We start from the raw sequence: 13,764 nt of genomic DNA on the forward strand, positions 1-13,764 counted from the left end.
TTAAACATTTTAAAATTTTCGTCATGCATTAACGAGCGGATATCTATTGCAATTTGTAGTAAATCATATATATACTCCTAAGAACTAACAGTGACAAATGTTTGGTTTCAATTTTTTTATTACGTAAAGCTAAGTTTTTTTTTGTTTTTGCATAAGGATTACATTATTAAGTCTTACATGTCTACAATATACAAAAGCATTTTGCAAGTGCCTTGTAGGTTATAATACAATTCCGTATTAAAGGAGGTTTTTAACTAAATGTTACTGAAAATAAGTTGTTTCATTTTCAGATTGATTTAATGGCTATAATATTCTGTTTACGACATGGGTTATAATTTACAAAGTATTACGGGTTTAATAAAGTGCTCGAAAAATAGATCAAATTATATGGGACCTATGTTTATGGCAAAAAATAGTTGTTGTGGTAGCAGTGTGTTGTACACTGAGGCGAAAGCCCTTGCCGATGAAGGACTCCATCGGGTCAATACGGTTCGTAGCCGAGACGATTTTTTTTTGTAGAATATAAAACTATTTCTTATAAAGAAAATTTTCAATAAATTAGTAATGTTAATTCTTATAACGGGATATCCAGAGATTTATCAATATCAACAAACATCCACATCGGATGCCATATATAGAGAGAATGAAAATGCCAAATGAAAGTATAGATAAATCATATTAGTTGTTAAAATGATTTACTTCATTACATACATTTTTTCTTTTTTTATTAGTCTATCGTTTGAGTTGTGTCCTATGCTAAGGGACATTCTATTTTACAAATATTTAGTACATTCATTAATATAAATGTTTTTCCTTCATTCATAAGTATAGTTTTTTAAAGGTTTTCACTTTTGGTGCATTTACCTGAGGCGATAGCCCTTGCCGATGGAGGACTCCATCGGGTCAATACGGTTCGTACAACCGGCTGCAATGGGAGAGTCCGATTAAATTGTTTGAAACCGCAAGATAATTCCGCCACTAATAGTAATTAATTGGTTGCGTGTAGGAGTGCTCAACATTCGATAGAAAAATTTAGGTAGACAAGTATTCCAATTGTCACAAAAAAATTTGACGCCGAGACGATTTTTCTGTAAAATATATAAAATTCTTTCTTATAAAGAAAATTTTCAATAAAATTAATATGAAAAATATTTGATAACGTTTATTCTTATAATGGGATATCCAGAGATGCATCAATTTCAACTAACATCCACATCGTATGCGATATCTAGAGAGAATGAAAATACCAAATGAAAGTATAGATAAATAATATTAGATAAAATGATTTACTTCATTGCATAAATTGTTTCTTTTTTATTAGTCTATCGTTTGAATTGTGTCCTATGCTAAGGAACATTTTATTTTACAAATATTTAGTACATTCAGTAATATAAATGTTTTTCCTTCTTTCATAAGTATAGTTTTTTAAAGGTTTTCACTTTTGGTGTGTTTACATATGGATTGCGTCAATAAATACAGTATTTGTTATTATTTGAAAAATAAAAATTATAAATCTATAATGTTATGGTCTATTGAAATAGAATTTTCTTATATCCAAATAACAGAAGTTATTGCGTTTTTTGGGATTAATTCAAAAAGAAAATGCTGCCAAAAATAACTTTTAATCAAAATTCTTCTCATTCGAATTTTCGATAACTGTTTAAGGATGGATGATTTAGGGCAAATTTTGAGTTTAAATAACACCGAATTTGACGTGTTTAAAAGGTGATGAGTGTAATGCACCTCTATTTATTCCTTCATTTCGATCTTTATGCTACGAAGAGAATGATGATACGAAAAAAGCAATGGCCTGCTTAAATGAAATAAACGGCCAAATGACGTGACGCTGAAAATAAGAAAAGAAAGAAAGCGGCATCTTGAACAGTAATTTTTGTGGACAGTATTAACACATTCAATTGACAAAACACAAGCCACACGGTTTTCTTAATTATGTATATATATTAACCTTAGAGTAAAAAATTAAATTAGACGAAACAAAAAATAATACGTGAAATGATTAGAAATAAAGTTTAATTAAACAATTTATAAATATCTATTTAAAAATTATCTATTGAAAGATGATGTATTTATAAAAATAAATTTCGGATGCCTTACTTAAAGAATCAAACATCAAAAGAGACTACGTGTTTGTAATCTCGATCAGGCAAATGCTTGAGACGTAAAATAAATTTAAAATTATAGAAGGGATACATCTCTAATTTCTTAATTTTTATCATGTTAAAATATGTTTATTATCATATTGTATCTTTTAGCCATTTCCAACATCCTGGTAAATTATAAATGAAAACATTTGTTTACACCTTTGGTTAGAATGTCAGTTTCTACTTTGTGAAGTAAGCCATACAATACGAGTAAAAAATGCAGATTAAATTATTTTATGGAGAAAAAGAAACATACGAATAAATTTAAAATAAAACTACCTCCTGATATTTCCAAATGTATTTAGCAGCCAGTAGAGTTTACTTTGTTTACAACTGCTATAAATTCGGTATATTTAAAAAAGGCGTTTGTGGCGGTGGTTGCAGCTTTGGACAAAAACGTATTACCCCTACTCAGGCAACCACAGGAGGAGGGCCGCCAGTTGCGTTGTGCGTAGTTGTCATTTGTGTATTGCTTGCAGCTATTATAGATGACGTAAAACTGCTTGGTACGGGCGAGTACCTTTCAGAATCTTTATTATCCGAGAAGTACGAATCTTCAGTTGGTATGGAAGTCGAAGGCGCAGCATGACCGCTACTTTCCTTTACAGTGCTACTGTGCATTAATTCGCCATTTGATGTTGCATTTGGAGAAGGCAAAAGTTTTTGTGATGAGATGGCTGAAGGTGGGGGGTAATTGATAAAGCTGTTAGAACTAGATTCACTAAGGGAGCACGGCGATGTTGCTTTTGTCGTAGCGTTATTGTGTGCTACATTTTGCGCGCGTTTGGAATTTTTCATTTTTCCACAAGGAATGCATAACATAGAACAATGTTCCTTTATCTTAGTTAAGTGATCCAAACGATATTCATTAACCCACTTGGCCTTCTTTTGCTTAGTTTGTTTCACATGTTCTCCCTGCGCCGTATTTATTAGCTGATGCATGTGAGATAAGCCCTCTGGTGTCGTTGCCCCGCAACGCATACAAATACTACAACGGTTACAGCTCCAACGACCTTAATGAACATGAAAAATATTTTGAACCATAAAATACTGGTGTAAAGATTTAGTCTGAACTTACCGTCAGGAACGGTCTTAATTCCAAGACAATATATGTGAAAACCTCTGTCACATTGTTCGCAGAACAACATTTTATTTTGATCATGTCGACGTTTGCACTTCACACAGCATTTACAATCGGCGCATTGCCAATTGTAATTTCGAACGCGTAAACTCATGCGATGTGGCATTTCAATGCAGCTGGGGTGAACTGAAAAGGAAATTAATTTTTATTTCAAAAGACCAAGAGGATTTATATCGCTCCTACCTCTTCGTCTACAAGTATAACATTGTAGAAATAATTCGGGCACATTATTGAGATTACGATTATGTGGACGTAAACAGACTTCACACGTTGCCAATGATTCTTCACCGTTGGATGATTCATCAGAGGACGATGAAGAACACGACGATTCGGAATCCTGCAATTTAATAAAAAATTATATTCAAAACATGTAGATATATATTTTAAAACAAAGTAACACTTACTGTCTCCGATGAAGACGTATCACTCGAGGAACAAGAATCTGTCGAACTTGTCGATATCACTGGTGCACCAGGGAGCAGCGGTACCTTAAATTCATCAGCACTCATATTTCCAGGTTGTCGTGTTCGCCGTAGGCGACGTTTTTTGTGTCGTCTGCCCGGCAATGATTTATCTATCTCAGTCTTGTTATCAATACTCTCTATAGCCGAATCTGTGTCAGAGCTGTTATTACCACAGTCTTTGCAGGACCACATTTGAACAATAGGGTCTACAACCGTATTGAGTGGCATACATCTAAATTGAAAATAAAATAGAAAACATTTCTTTGTAAATAAAGGGTGATTTTTTTGAGGTTAGGATTTTCATGCATTAGTATTTGACAGATCACGTGGGATTTCAGACATGGTGTCAAAGAGAAAGATGCTCAGTATGCTTTGACATTTCATCATGAATAGACTTACTAACGAGCAACGCTTGCAAATCATTGAATTTTATTACCAAAATCAGTGTTCGGTTCGAAATGTGTTCATTCACCGTAACGTTGCGTCCAACAGCATTTTTGAAAAAATACGGTCCAATGATTCCACCAGCGTACAAACCACACCAAACAGTGCATTTTTCGGGATGCATGGGCAGTTCTTGAACGGCTTCTGGTTGCTCTTCACTCCAAATGCGGCAATTTTGCTTATTTACGTAGCCATTCAACCAGAAATGAGCCTCATCGCTGAACAAAATTTGTCAAAATTTGAACACATTTCGAACCGAACACTGATTTTGGTAATAAAATTCAATGATTTGCAAGCGTTGCTCGTTAGTAAGTCTATTCATGATGAAATTTCAAAGCATACTGAGCATCTTTCTCTTTGACACCATGTCTGAAATCCCACGTGATCTGTCAAATACTAATGCATGAAAATCCTAACCTCAAAAAAATCACCCTTTAGTTTAAAATAAGGTCTACCGTCGTATTGGGAGGCATACATCCAAAGTGAAAATAAAATAGAATATATTTGTTTATAAATAGTTTAAAGACCATGCCTACCGTAATTCATCAGATGAATAGTCGTGATATTTCTCACAAAATTGGCCTGGAACGAGAGATAACGGGTAATAAATATCTCTTGGCCTTGATGGTTCCCAAATCCGAGGTTTAAGCAAAGTCGGAGGTTGAGAAATGCGCTCCGTTTTTATAGCTAACGCAACTGCTTCAGCAACTGGACGGTTGGGTATAGTAGATAAAGGGGCTGTAGATGGGCAGGGTTTGTTAATGACCAGCGTTTGAAGATCGAGGAATGACAATCGTTCGTCTTTGCGCCTGAAAATTGTCTGTACCATAACCTAGAAATCTTTTGATATTCATTGTAACTTACGTTCTGTTAAAGTATGAGTTCCATTTGCTAGTAGATAACATGGCTCTTTCGCGAGCTTGTAAACCTCTTCCAGCCACATTGAGTCCAAGTGATTTCTGTTTAGCCTCTATTTCACGCAAATGTTTTTGCCGTACAAAGTCCTTATACTCCTCGTACTTTTCATAGAAATCTGTATACATTATGTCCAAAATGTCGGAAGCCCATACGGCCGTGATTCCTAAATCACACATTTTTTCAGACACCAGCCCTTTTTCTTGCAACCAATTTCTCTCTTCCATATCTACTTGACGGCGGGGTAAATCGGGATATTTTCTCTTGAAGCTTTTAATTCCCAAGTACATTGCAACCTGTTCTTGTATCATAAAGGTATCTCGATTTTTTGAGGGACAACAACCTTTCGGTGGCGGCCAATCATATTCTGCTATAGATGCAACTGTGAAGTCGGTGCTTAAAAAAATAATTAAAGTTACTGCATTGTAAGAGTAACGAATAACACAAGTTGTACATACTCTTCAGCAACGCAAACTTCCATTTTCTTTTTTTTCGTTGTTTTCTTGGCGGATGCACTATTTTGAGCTGATGCCGTGCTATTCGGGTCTATAATGCTCGTATTGCTGATAATGGACGACTGGGACTCCTCATTGGTAAAAAAATCAGGTTGGCTACAAAATAGTTTAGTTATAAATAAATATTAATAATATTATTAAATATTATAGAACCCTATGTACCTTGAATAAGAAGGAGATTGTTGTTGTAAACTGGTTTGAGACAAATCGGCGCTCATACGGGTGTCTTCTTCAAAAACTTGAGGAGACTGAAAATATATTAAAAAAAAATTAGTCTATAAAAGAATATCAATACCTTTTTTGCCAGTGAATGATAATATTAAACTAATAAGCACGCTCTATTTTGTCGTAAATAATCAGAGTGCTTATAATCGCTACGGATTGAAATAAAAATAAATGCCATTCAAATTTAGGCTTAGCTATAAGGCTCTGACGGTTGACATTTTTGATTTTATTATTGACTTATTCTGTGACAGAAAAATGTTACGTACCGGACTGAAGAGTTCTTTAATCCTCTCAGGATCAGGGGTATGCTTAAGGGCTCCTATGCAACGTGGCCGATTCATAGCTATAGATTTTACACTTAAACTATCACGACTAATACCATGACTTCGTTGACCACGACCAATACTCCTTCCGCGGGATCCCCGAACACGTCCACGGCTACGGCCTGGTATTGCAGGCATAGAAGAAGAACTGGCTGAGTCATCTAGAAATAGAAACTTTCCGTAGTTAATATTTTATTAAAGTGGTATTAAACTGCATTGGCGAACCTTCAGAGTTATCTGCTCCACTAACATCGTCCGCCGTTTCTTCTTCTTGTGATGCAACTGATCCAGGTTTATAAACAGTTGAAAAATTGGAGACCCTTAATTGCTGTGTAGCTATTATAGAAGAGAAATCGTTCGGTTTGAATATCATATCCGGTAAAGGATCTGACGACGATAAAATTGTTGTGGGTGGCAACATTGAATTATGACTATTACTTCCAATATTTGCACCATTAACACTACAATCAGGAATAACAAAGACGGGGCCATCGTTTCTCGATGTAGCTTCTACAGTGGTAATTGTGTTCGTTGTGCTCCCATTGCTATTGCTTGATGATGAAGATATAGTCAAATCAATTTGGGAAGTCATTGAATGACTAACACTATTTGCAATGTTTGTAATATTTTGAATTGTTGATGAACTATGAAAGCTGACAGACGATATAGACGAATTCGATTCGTGGAAGTGATTGAGTTCATTTTCAGAACCTGTATCGTTTGATGTTTTCTTGTTTTCCAATGACAATGACGATAAAGGCTTACTTTTTGATGTTTTAAGCTCACTTTGAAAGTTTATTGGCGTGTTACTTCTTCTCGATGTTCTCAGGGGAGTTCGTAAATTTCGTTCTCTTTTAGGTGTTTCTATAATATTCTGTTCACTTTTGTTATCTTCTGGGCCTCCCGATGTTGCAATGTCGGTAATAAGAGCAACTGGTTGCTCCGCATCGACCATGTCAATTGCTAGTCTTTTTCGTAACAATTGAACTCTGCGTGCTTTGCAATCCTGTCTATTGTCTGAATTTATTGTATGTTCTTCTTTGGCATTTTCTGAGGTTAAATTGATTTCCGATTTTTTAGGTCTTCCCCTTTTTTTTACAATTGGAGTAGAATTTTCATTCGAGTCAATATTAATTTGAAGGTCTAAACTATCGTTCGAATTTGTTTGAATGGCATCTGTTACTTCGTCCATAGGTATAGGTAACAAATGTTCATGTTTTTGTTTACGCAACCGCTGATGATTTTGGTATCCTGTTGGAAGATATTGTTGTAAGGCATTATTTTTTGTATTTAGCTGTTCGCTTTCATTTTGTATTTTGCGCAATTTAGAGGGTGTTTCTATTGTCTTTTCCGACATTGCTGTACATATAGTCTCTGAAACATGACATTCCTGCGAAACAGGTCGTTTCAAATTTAAACTGTTGTTATTAAGGCTCAGTAAACGGTTTTCCTCTGAAACATTTAGACCATTTAGTGTTTGTAGGTTTTCGTTAAAGATAGTATCATTTTCATGTCTGTCGTCTATGAAACCACGAGGACTCCCTTCCGGAGTGTCAAGAATTTCTATGGAGTCTATGATATTTTCGACGGAGTCTTTCTTTGCACTAGATGGTCCTACATCCATACAGCCAACTGATGAACCGTTAGCCAATAAACGCTCAGCCAACTGGGGATATTTAAGAGAAACTGATGATTTAGTTGCTACCATAGGTTTAGGTTGTAATGGAGGCAGTGCTGTGTTATGCTGTGTTTGTTGTGTCAATTGTTGGGTGTTTTGTATTACAGTGGTCTCTCTTTGTAGACATTCTAACAAAATATTTGTTGAAGGCACAATTGTATTTGTTACCATTGGCGATTTCTCCCTGACATCGTTATCCTCTCCTTCGCCATCATTATAGTCAAAACGGTGCACTGGTGAACTGCCTGCTGACGATGTTAAATCAACTGTATCAATAATATGCCCAATTTTCAACGATGCTTTCCCGTTTAAGTCCATTTCCTCATTAGTAATAAAATTGGAGGAATCTTGTGCATGAATGTTTGTGGCGTTTTGAAACATTTTTGGTTCATGCTGATCCCTAAGTGTTTCATCTATATCCATATCATCGGAATGACGCCGAGGCAATTCAGGTTTAGTGTTAGCATCTGCATCCAGACCAATTTCTTTATTTTGGGTACAATCTGCATTATCATTAAAGCCGCAGAACTCTTGAGAATTACTAGATTCCCCGCCGACATTATCGACATTTAATAGATCGAATTCGTCTGCAACATCAACCACTGGTAAAGTGATCGTATTCTTATTTGATTTTATATCCGTGTCAACGACAAATTTTAGTTTTTGTTGTGGAGAGCCAACATTTTTCGGCCCCAATGAAAACTGGGGCCGAATTACTGTATAAGTGAACGAGTAAAATCGTTCGAAATCTCTCTATTGTAATTATGTATCTTTTTGTTGAACGGGGATTTTCGAAATTTAGGAACGCGAGTATTTAAGTCGTTCATTATTTATCAAAACTTTGACAAAAAAATTTATAAACAAGGGGCATAACTTCCATTAAATACAAGTTGAAATACCTTTCGATACGAAAGCGCACTCGATTACGTATGCGGCAATACGGCCCCTGAGCCCGAATACGCCGCCACTCAATCTCGATGTCTTTTATTTTTATGCAGGCTCTTGTATAAATGCAAAGTCTTATTAAACGTGGCAGATAAATACTTATCAGCCGCCTACCTTTCATCAAAAGTCATCGTTTGATAAAAGTTACGAGCAGCGAGTTCAGAAATACGCTGCTGGTCAACTTAAACCCTTCAACAACAATTGGCCAATAGACCTAGAACAATTTACGGGAAGCTGTCAATTCAACAAATCCTGCCGTCCGTCTGTGCAAGCCAGCTAACAAATTGAAAACTACGAACTGGACTACAATCGTTCCTAGAATATTCAATAAGATCAACATCGCCTACTAAACAAAAGAAGATTCGTTTAATTTGTTTTCAGAAATTCAGCAATAAACATACCTAACTACTTTTCTCACTAGGATTTCCAGCCACTTACAGAATAGGGAATTGTTTTTATTGCTATACTCTTATAATTAACTAAATTTTTTTTTACCTTTAATTCACCTTATACATTTCTAATAATAGTGATCAGAGAATCAAAACACTTGTTTGTCCAAGTACACCAGTTATGGAGTGTTCATAGACTCTAAAATGTCGGTAAAATATGCAACCCGTCATTAATTCACAAGTTTTTTGCTGAGTAAACACAAAACAAACACAAGCGCAGTACCAAGGACAAATGCTGGATAATGTCATCTATCCCGGACATCAAAATATCCAAGATTGACATTGCTTCGTCAAACGAGGTAATTATATTTTTTTTTACTTTTTTATCTATTTGCTAAAACTCTCCTGTTGCTCTTTCAGCGCTAAAAGGGAGCAAATTATGAGCAGCAATACTCCAGTTTGGCAAAACTATGTCGTCCGGCACCAGTCGAAATGGATAAATATCTACGCAGACTGCTAAAGGATATTCAAAACTGCTGCTGCCAAATAAAAACTGACGAGCCGCCTACCGTTCAATTAAAGCGAGTTCAGGATTGCCCCTCTGTTTACCTAAAGCCCCTCAACAACAATAGGCTAGCAGACAGAGTCAAGTTTACGGGAAGCTGTCACTTCAAAAAATCCCTGCCGTCCGTCTGTGCATGTAAGTTTGGTAGCTGTGAAGGAATTACAGCCTCTTACAGAATACCGAATTGTTTTTTATGCCATACTTGTATAAGTCACTAAAGATTTCTTACCTTTAATTCATATGGTTAGAGCGAGTTCAGGATTGCGCCTCTGTTCACCTAAAGCCCCTCAACAACAATAGACTAGCAGACAGAGTCAAGTTTACGGGAAGCTGTCACTTCAAAAAATCCCTGCCGTCCGTCTGTGCATGTAAGTTTGATAGCTGTGAAGGCATTACAGCCTCTTACAGAATAGCGCATTGTTTTTTATGCCATACTCGTATAAGTCGCTAAAGATTTCTTACCTTTACTTCATATCGTCCAATTCTTAATAAAGTAATTAGAGAATCAAAACATATGTTTGTCCAAGAATTCTAGTAGTGGGATGTTCGTAGACTCTAAAATGGTCGCTAGCTAGCATATGGAATTAGTCCTTAATTCACAACGTTCTTGCCGATTGACCACAAAACAAATCCAGGGCCTGTACCAAGGACAAATGCAAGGGCCGAATTACCGCATGCGTGAACGAGTAAACTTGGGTCGCAATTCTCCACTTTTGTAAATCGATTTCGTCCGGAATCAGCTAAAATTAATAATAATCTAAGCAGACTGCTAAAAGTCAACAAAAACTGCTGCAGCCAGTGATCAGCCTAATACCGCTCACCAAAAGTCACCGGTCAATGAAAGCTGAGCTCGAATATGCTGCCACCCAATCTCGATTTCCTTCATTTATATGCAGGCTCTTGTTTGAATGCAAATAAAGTCCTCTTGAACGTGGCAATAACTTTCATTTATTTGTAGCATACAGCTAAACCTATTATTGCTAAGTATGGCGATCATCTTACTACCGTCCACCAAAAGACACCGTTCAATGAAAGCTGGGGCCGAATTACAGTATAAGTGAACGAGTAAAATCGTTCGAAATCTCTCTATTGTCATTATGTATCTTTTTGTTGAACGGGGATTTTCGAAATTTAGGAACGCGAGTATTTAAGTCGTTCATTATTTATCAAAACTTTGACAAAAAAATGTATAAACAAGAGGCATAACTTCCATTAAATACAAGTTGAAATACATTTCGATACGAAAGCGCACTCGATCACGTATGCGGCAATACGGCCCCTGAGCTCGAATACGCCGCCACTCAATCTCGATGTCTTTTATTTTTATGCAGGCTCTTGTATAAATGCAAAGTCTTATTAAACGTGGCAATAACTTCAATTTTTTTTATAACACACAGCTAAACCTATTATTGCTAAGGATGGCGATTATCTTTGAATTAGAAAATGGTTGGTTTTGTTTTTGCCTGTAAACGATGCTTGTTGAAATTCAAATAGTCCGTTTTTCACACTCGTATTTGATATATTTTTATTCTAATGTTAGATTCTAACAACCACGGAAATGGAAAGCTTTGCCCCATCGATGATGTATAGCGCCAAACTCAAATTGTGCAGGGACTATACAGTCATGCTCCTCAATGAACGAGTATATTTTAAATTGTACGGAGATAATCGCTTGTGCAGACGACTACGTGTTGCTGGCCCGAGGTAGGTTTCTATCAACGATTAGAGAAAGCATGGAAGAGTCATTGAAATGGCTGGAGGACCAACACGAGGAAGGAGCTGGTGCACTTCACTCGTAGATAAAAGATACTGTAATTCAGACTTTTGACGCAATCACCCAGCAAATTGGCATAGTCCTCGATTTGAAGCTATCCTGAAGAGGAATACGGAGGAAAAGCGCCGTAAGGCACTGTGTGCTCTTTACTCCTGTTGGTGGATGTCTTTTAGCAAGTGGTAGTAACCAACAAGATGATTTCTTCGATATATATGGCTTTTGTGAGACTAGTATTGACCTATGGAGTACTGGTATGGTGGAGGGCCATGTAAAAGAGAACTTTTACGTTGATACGAATACATATTTGGATTGCGCAATTCGATCGAATTTTGTACTCCGTTGCCAGTACTACGAGGGAATTCCAGAAGGTCCCGAGTCTGGCCAGCGTCGTGGTCACAGGACGGAGGAGTTACTGGCCTTTGATAAGAGGTCGATGAGTACCTTAACAGAGGTCATAACAGGACACTGTGCCATAGGCCATGACTTCTGCAGGAGATGTCAAGATGAGGAGGGTACTATTGAGCACTTGCTCTGTTCATGTCTGGGTCTGCAGGGATGCAGACTCCCTTTTTGTGGAGGCGGTTCCTCTGCGATCTGCGGCCTAATCACATTCGATAGCGTATTCGTTTTTGCTTCGAACATATTATTGATACGAACACATATTTGGATCGCGGTATTCGATCGAAATTTGCTATCATTTTGTACTGCGTTGCCAGTATTAAAAATAGAATTAGAATCAAAACAAATAAGAAAACTTAGTCGGCGGCAGTAAATGAAAATAAATATTACATGGTTTTGTAAATCTAAATGCAAAATTACTCTTTATTGTGCTGTGTTGGTGGATCTCTTTCTTAGGAAGACAAAATCAAAGATTTCATTACCAAACGGAGTAAATTTCTTACAGCGCTTCGATATACGCATGTGGTTGATTTTGCAAATGTATGGAGAGGAGCAAAAAGCAAATGATTTTATGTGCGTAAAAAGTTTTCTGCGCGACAGCAATATCAACAATTAAATCTTTTGATCATTACAAGCTTCCAAAGTTGGAAGTGGTGAAAAAGTGGCAGAAATACAATGGCTTCTAACAGGAGTTTAAAGTCATGCATCGATTGAAAACGATTATGGCAAGGTTTCATATATTTATCTTCTTCCAAGCTACACCGTCACCGAGAGTAAGGAATGAAACTTCCGCAGTTTTTTTGTCCCTTAGTCTGTGCGCAGTATCTTATTGTGTTGCTGTTTCATTAAGTTGACCGGAATTAATTGTTGTTAATTAGTTTATGTTAAATTTGGCAAAAATAGTATATAAATCATTCTTTATAATAAATAGACAAAAAAGGAGAAAAACACAACCAAAAATTTACGTTTTTGCATTCTTATGTGTACAAATAAATGCTTAAACAATCAAAAGAAAGCCTTCTCGGCGACAACAGAGCAATCGAATATTTCGAAAAACGCAACTCGATATCGAGTCTCATGATTCGAAAAATGTACAATTCGATTGAAAAATCTCGAAATCGAATGCCGTGATTAGGCCCCTGTGTGATCTTGCGAACGTACCTCTGGGAGGTTTCCTGAGATTTGTTGGCGGAATGGGATGGTTTCGCCGGAAGGTGCAATAGCCTCCGGTGAAGGCACATACGTGCTTGCGTGAGATGCGAGTTTTTTTAAATCCTTAAATAAATTATTAATTTCGTAAATAAACTAATGCATAGACTTAAAATGTCAATCTCGATGTTTTTATAGCTTAAGATTTAATCATATAAAATTATGTCTAATCTGATCCAATTAGATATACATAATTATATGAAATTATATCTTGGACAAATTTGAAGTCAATTTTGTCTAAAAGTATAAAATTTTATCTAATTGTATTTATTGTGCCACATTAAATCAAATTTGATCTGATTAGAGTGGGTTGATTTTATTTAAGAAATCTTATAATGAACATTTATGAAATTTTGGCACTTTATTCGCATGAAAGTGAAATCTAGTACAAACCAGAATAGTTTCTATATGAATAAAGCAATTACAAGCTGATCATTTTACCAAACAAATAGAATGTTTTTAAAAGTAATAATTCGTCGACATACATGGTAAATAATTATATGTTGATCGTTTAGCAACCGAATGTGATGTATTAAACATTTTAAAATTTTCGTCATGCATTAACGAGCGGATATCTATTGCAATTTGTAGTAAATCATATATATACTCCTAAGAA

General features: G+C 36.1%; 1 protein-coding gene across 1 annotated transcript; it reads right to left on the reverse strand.

Moving 5' to 3' along the window:
• Positions 1–1,285: 1,285 nt before the first annotated feature.
• Positions 1,286–9,327, reverse strand: LOC131996677 (supporter of activation of yellow protein-like). Its single transcript, XM_059366345.1, has 11 exons — positions 9,319–9,327; positions 6,415–8,620; positions 6,133–6,350; positions 5,804–5,889; positions 5,585–5,737; positions 5,076–5,522; positions 4,748–5,020; positions 3,708–3,999; positions 3,487–3,640; positions 3,241–3,429; positions 1,286–3,175 (listed from the first exon to the last, which is right to left on the reverse strand). The coding sequence occupies exons 1-11, from the start codon at positions 9,325–9,327 to the stop codon at positions 2,574–2,576; spliced, it is 4,629 nt and encodes a 1,542-aa protein (XP_059222328.1). The 3' UTR covers positions 1,286–2,573.
• Positions 9,328–13,764: the final 4,437 nt, after the last annotated feature.

This window comes from Stomoxys calcitrans, chromosome 4, assembly GCF_963082655.1.
Source record: "Stomoxys calcitrans chromosome 4, idStoCalc2.1, whole genome shotgun sequence".
NCBI classification, from domain to species: Eukaryota; Metazoa; Arthropoda; class Insecta; order Diptera; family Muscidae; genus Stomoxys; species Stomoxys calcitrans.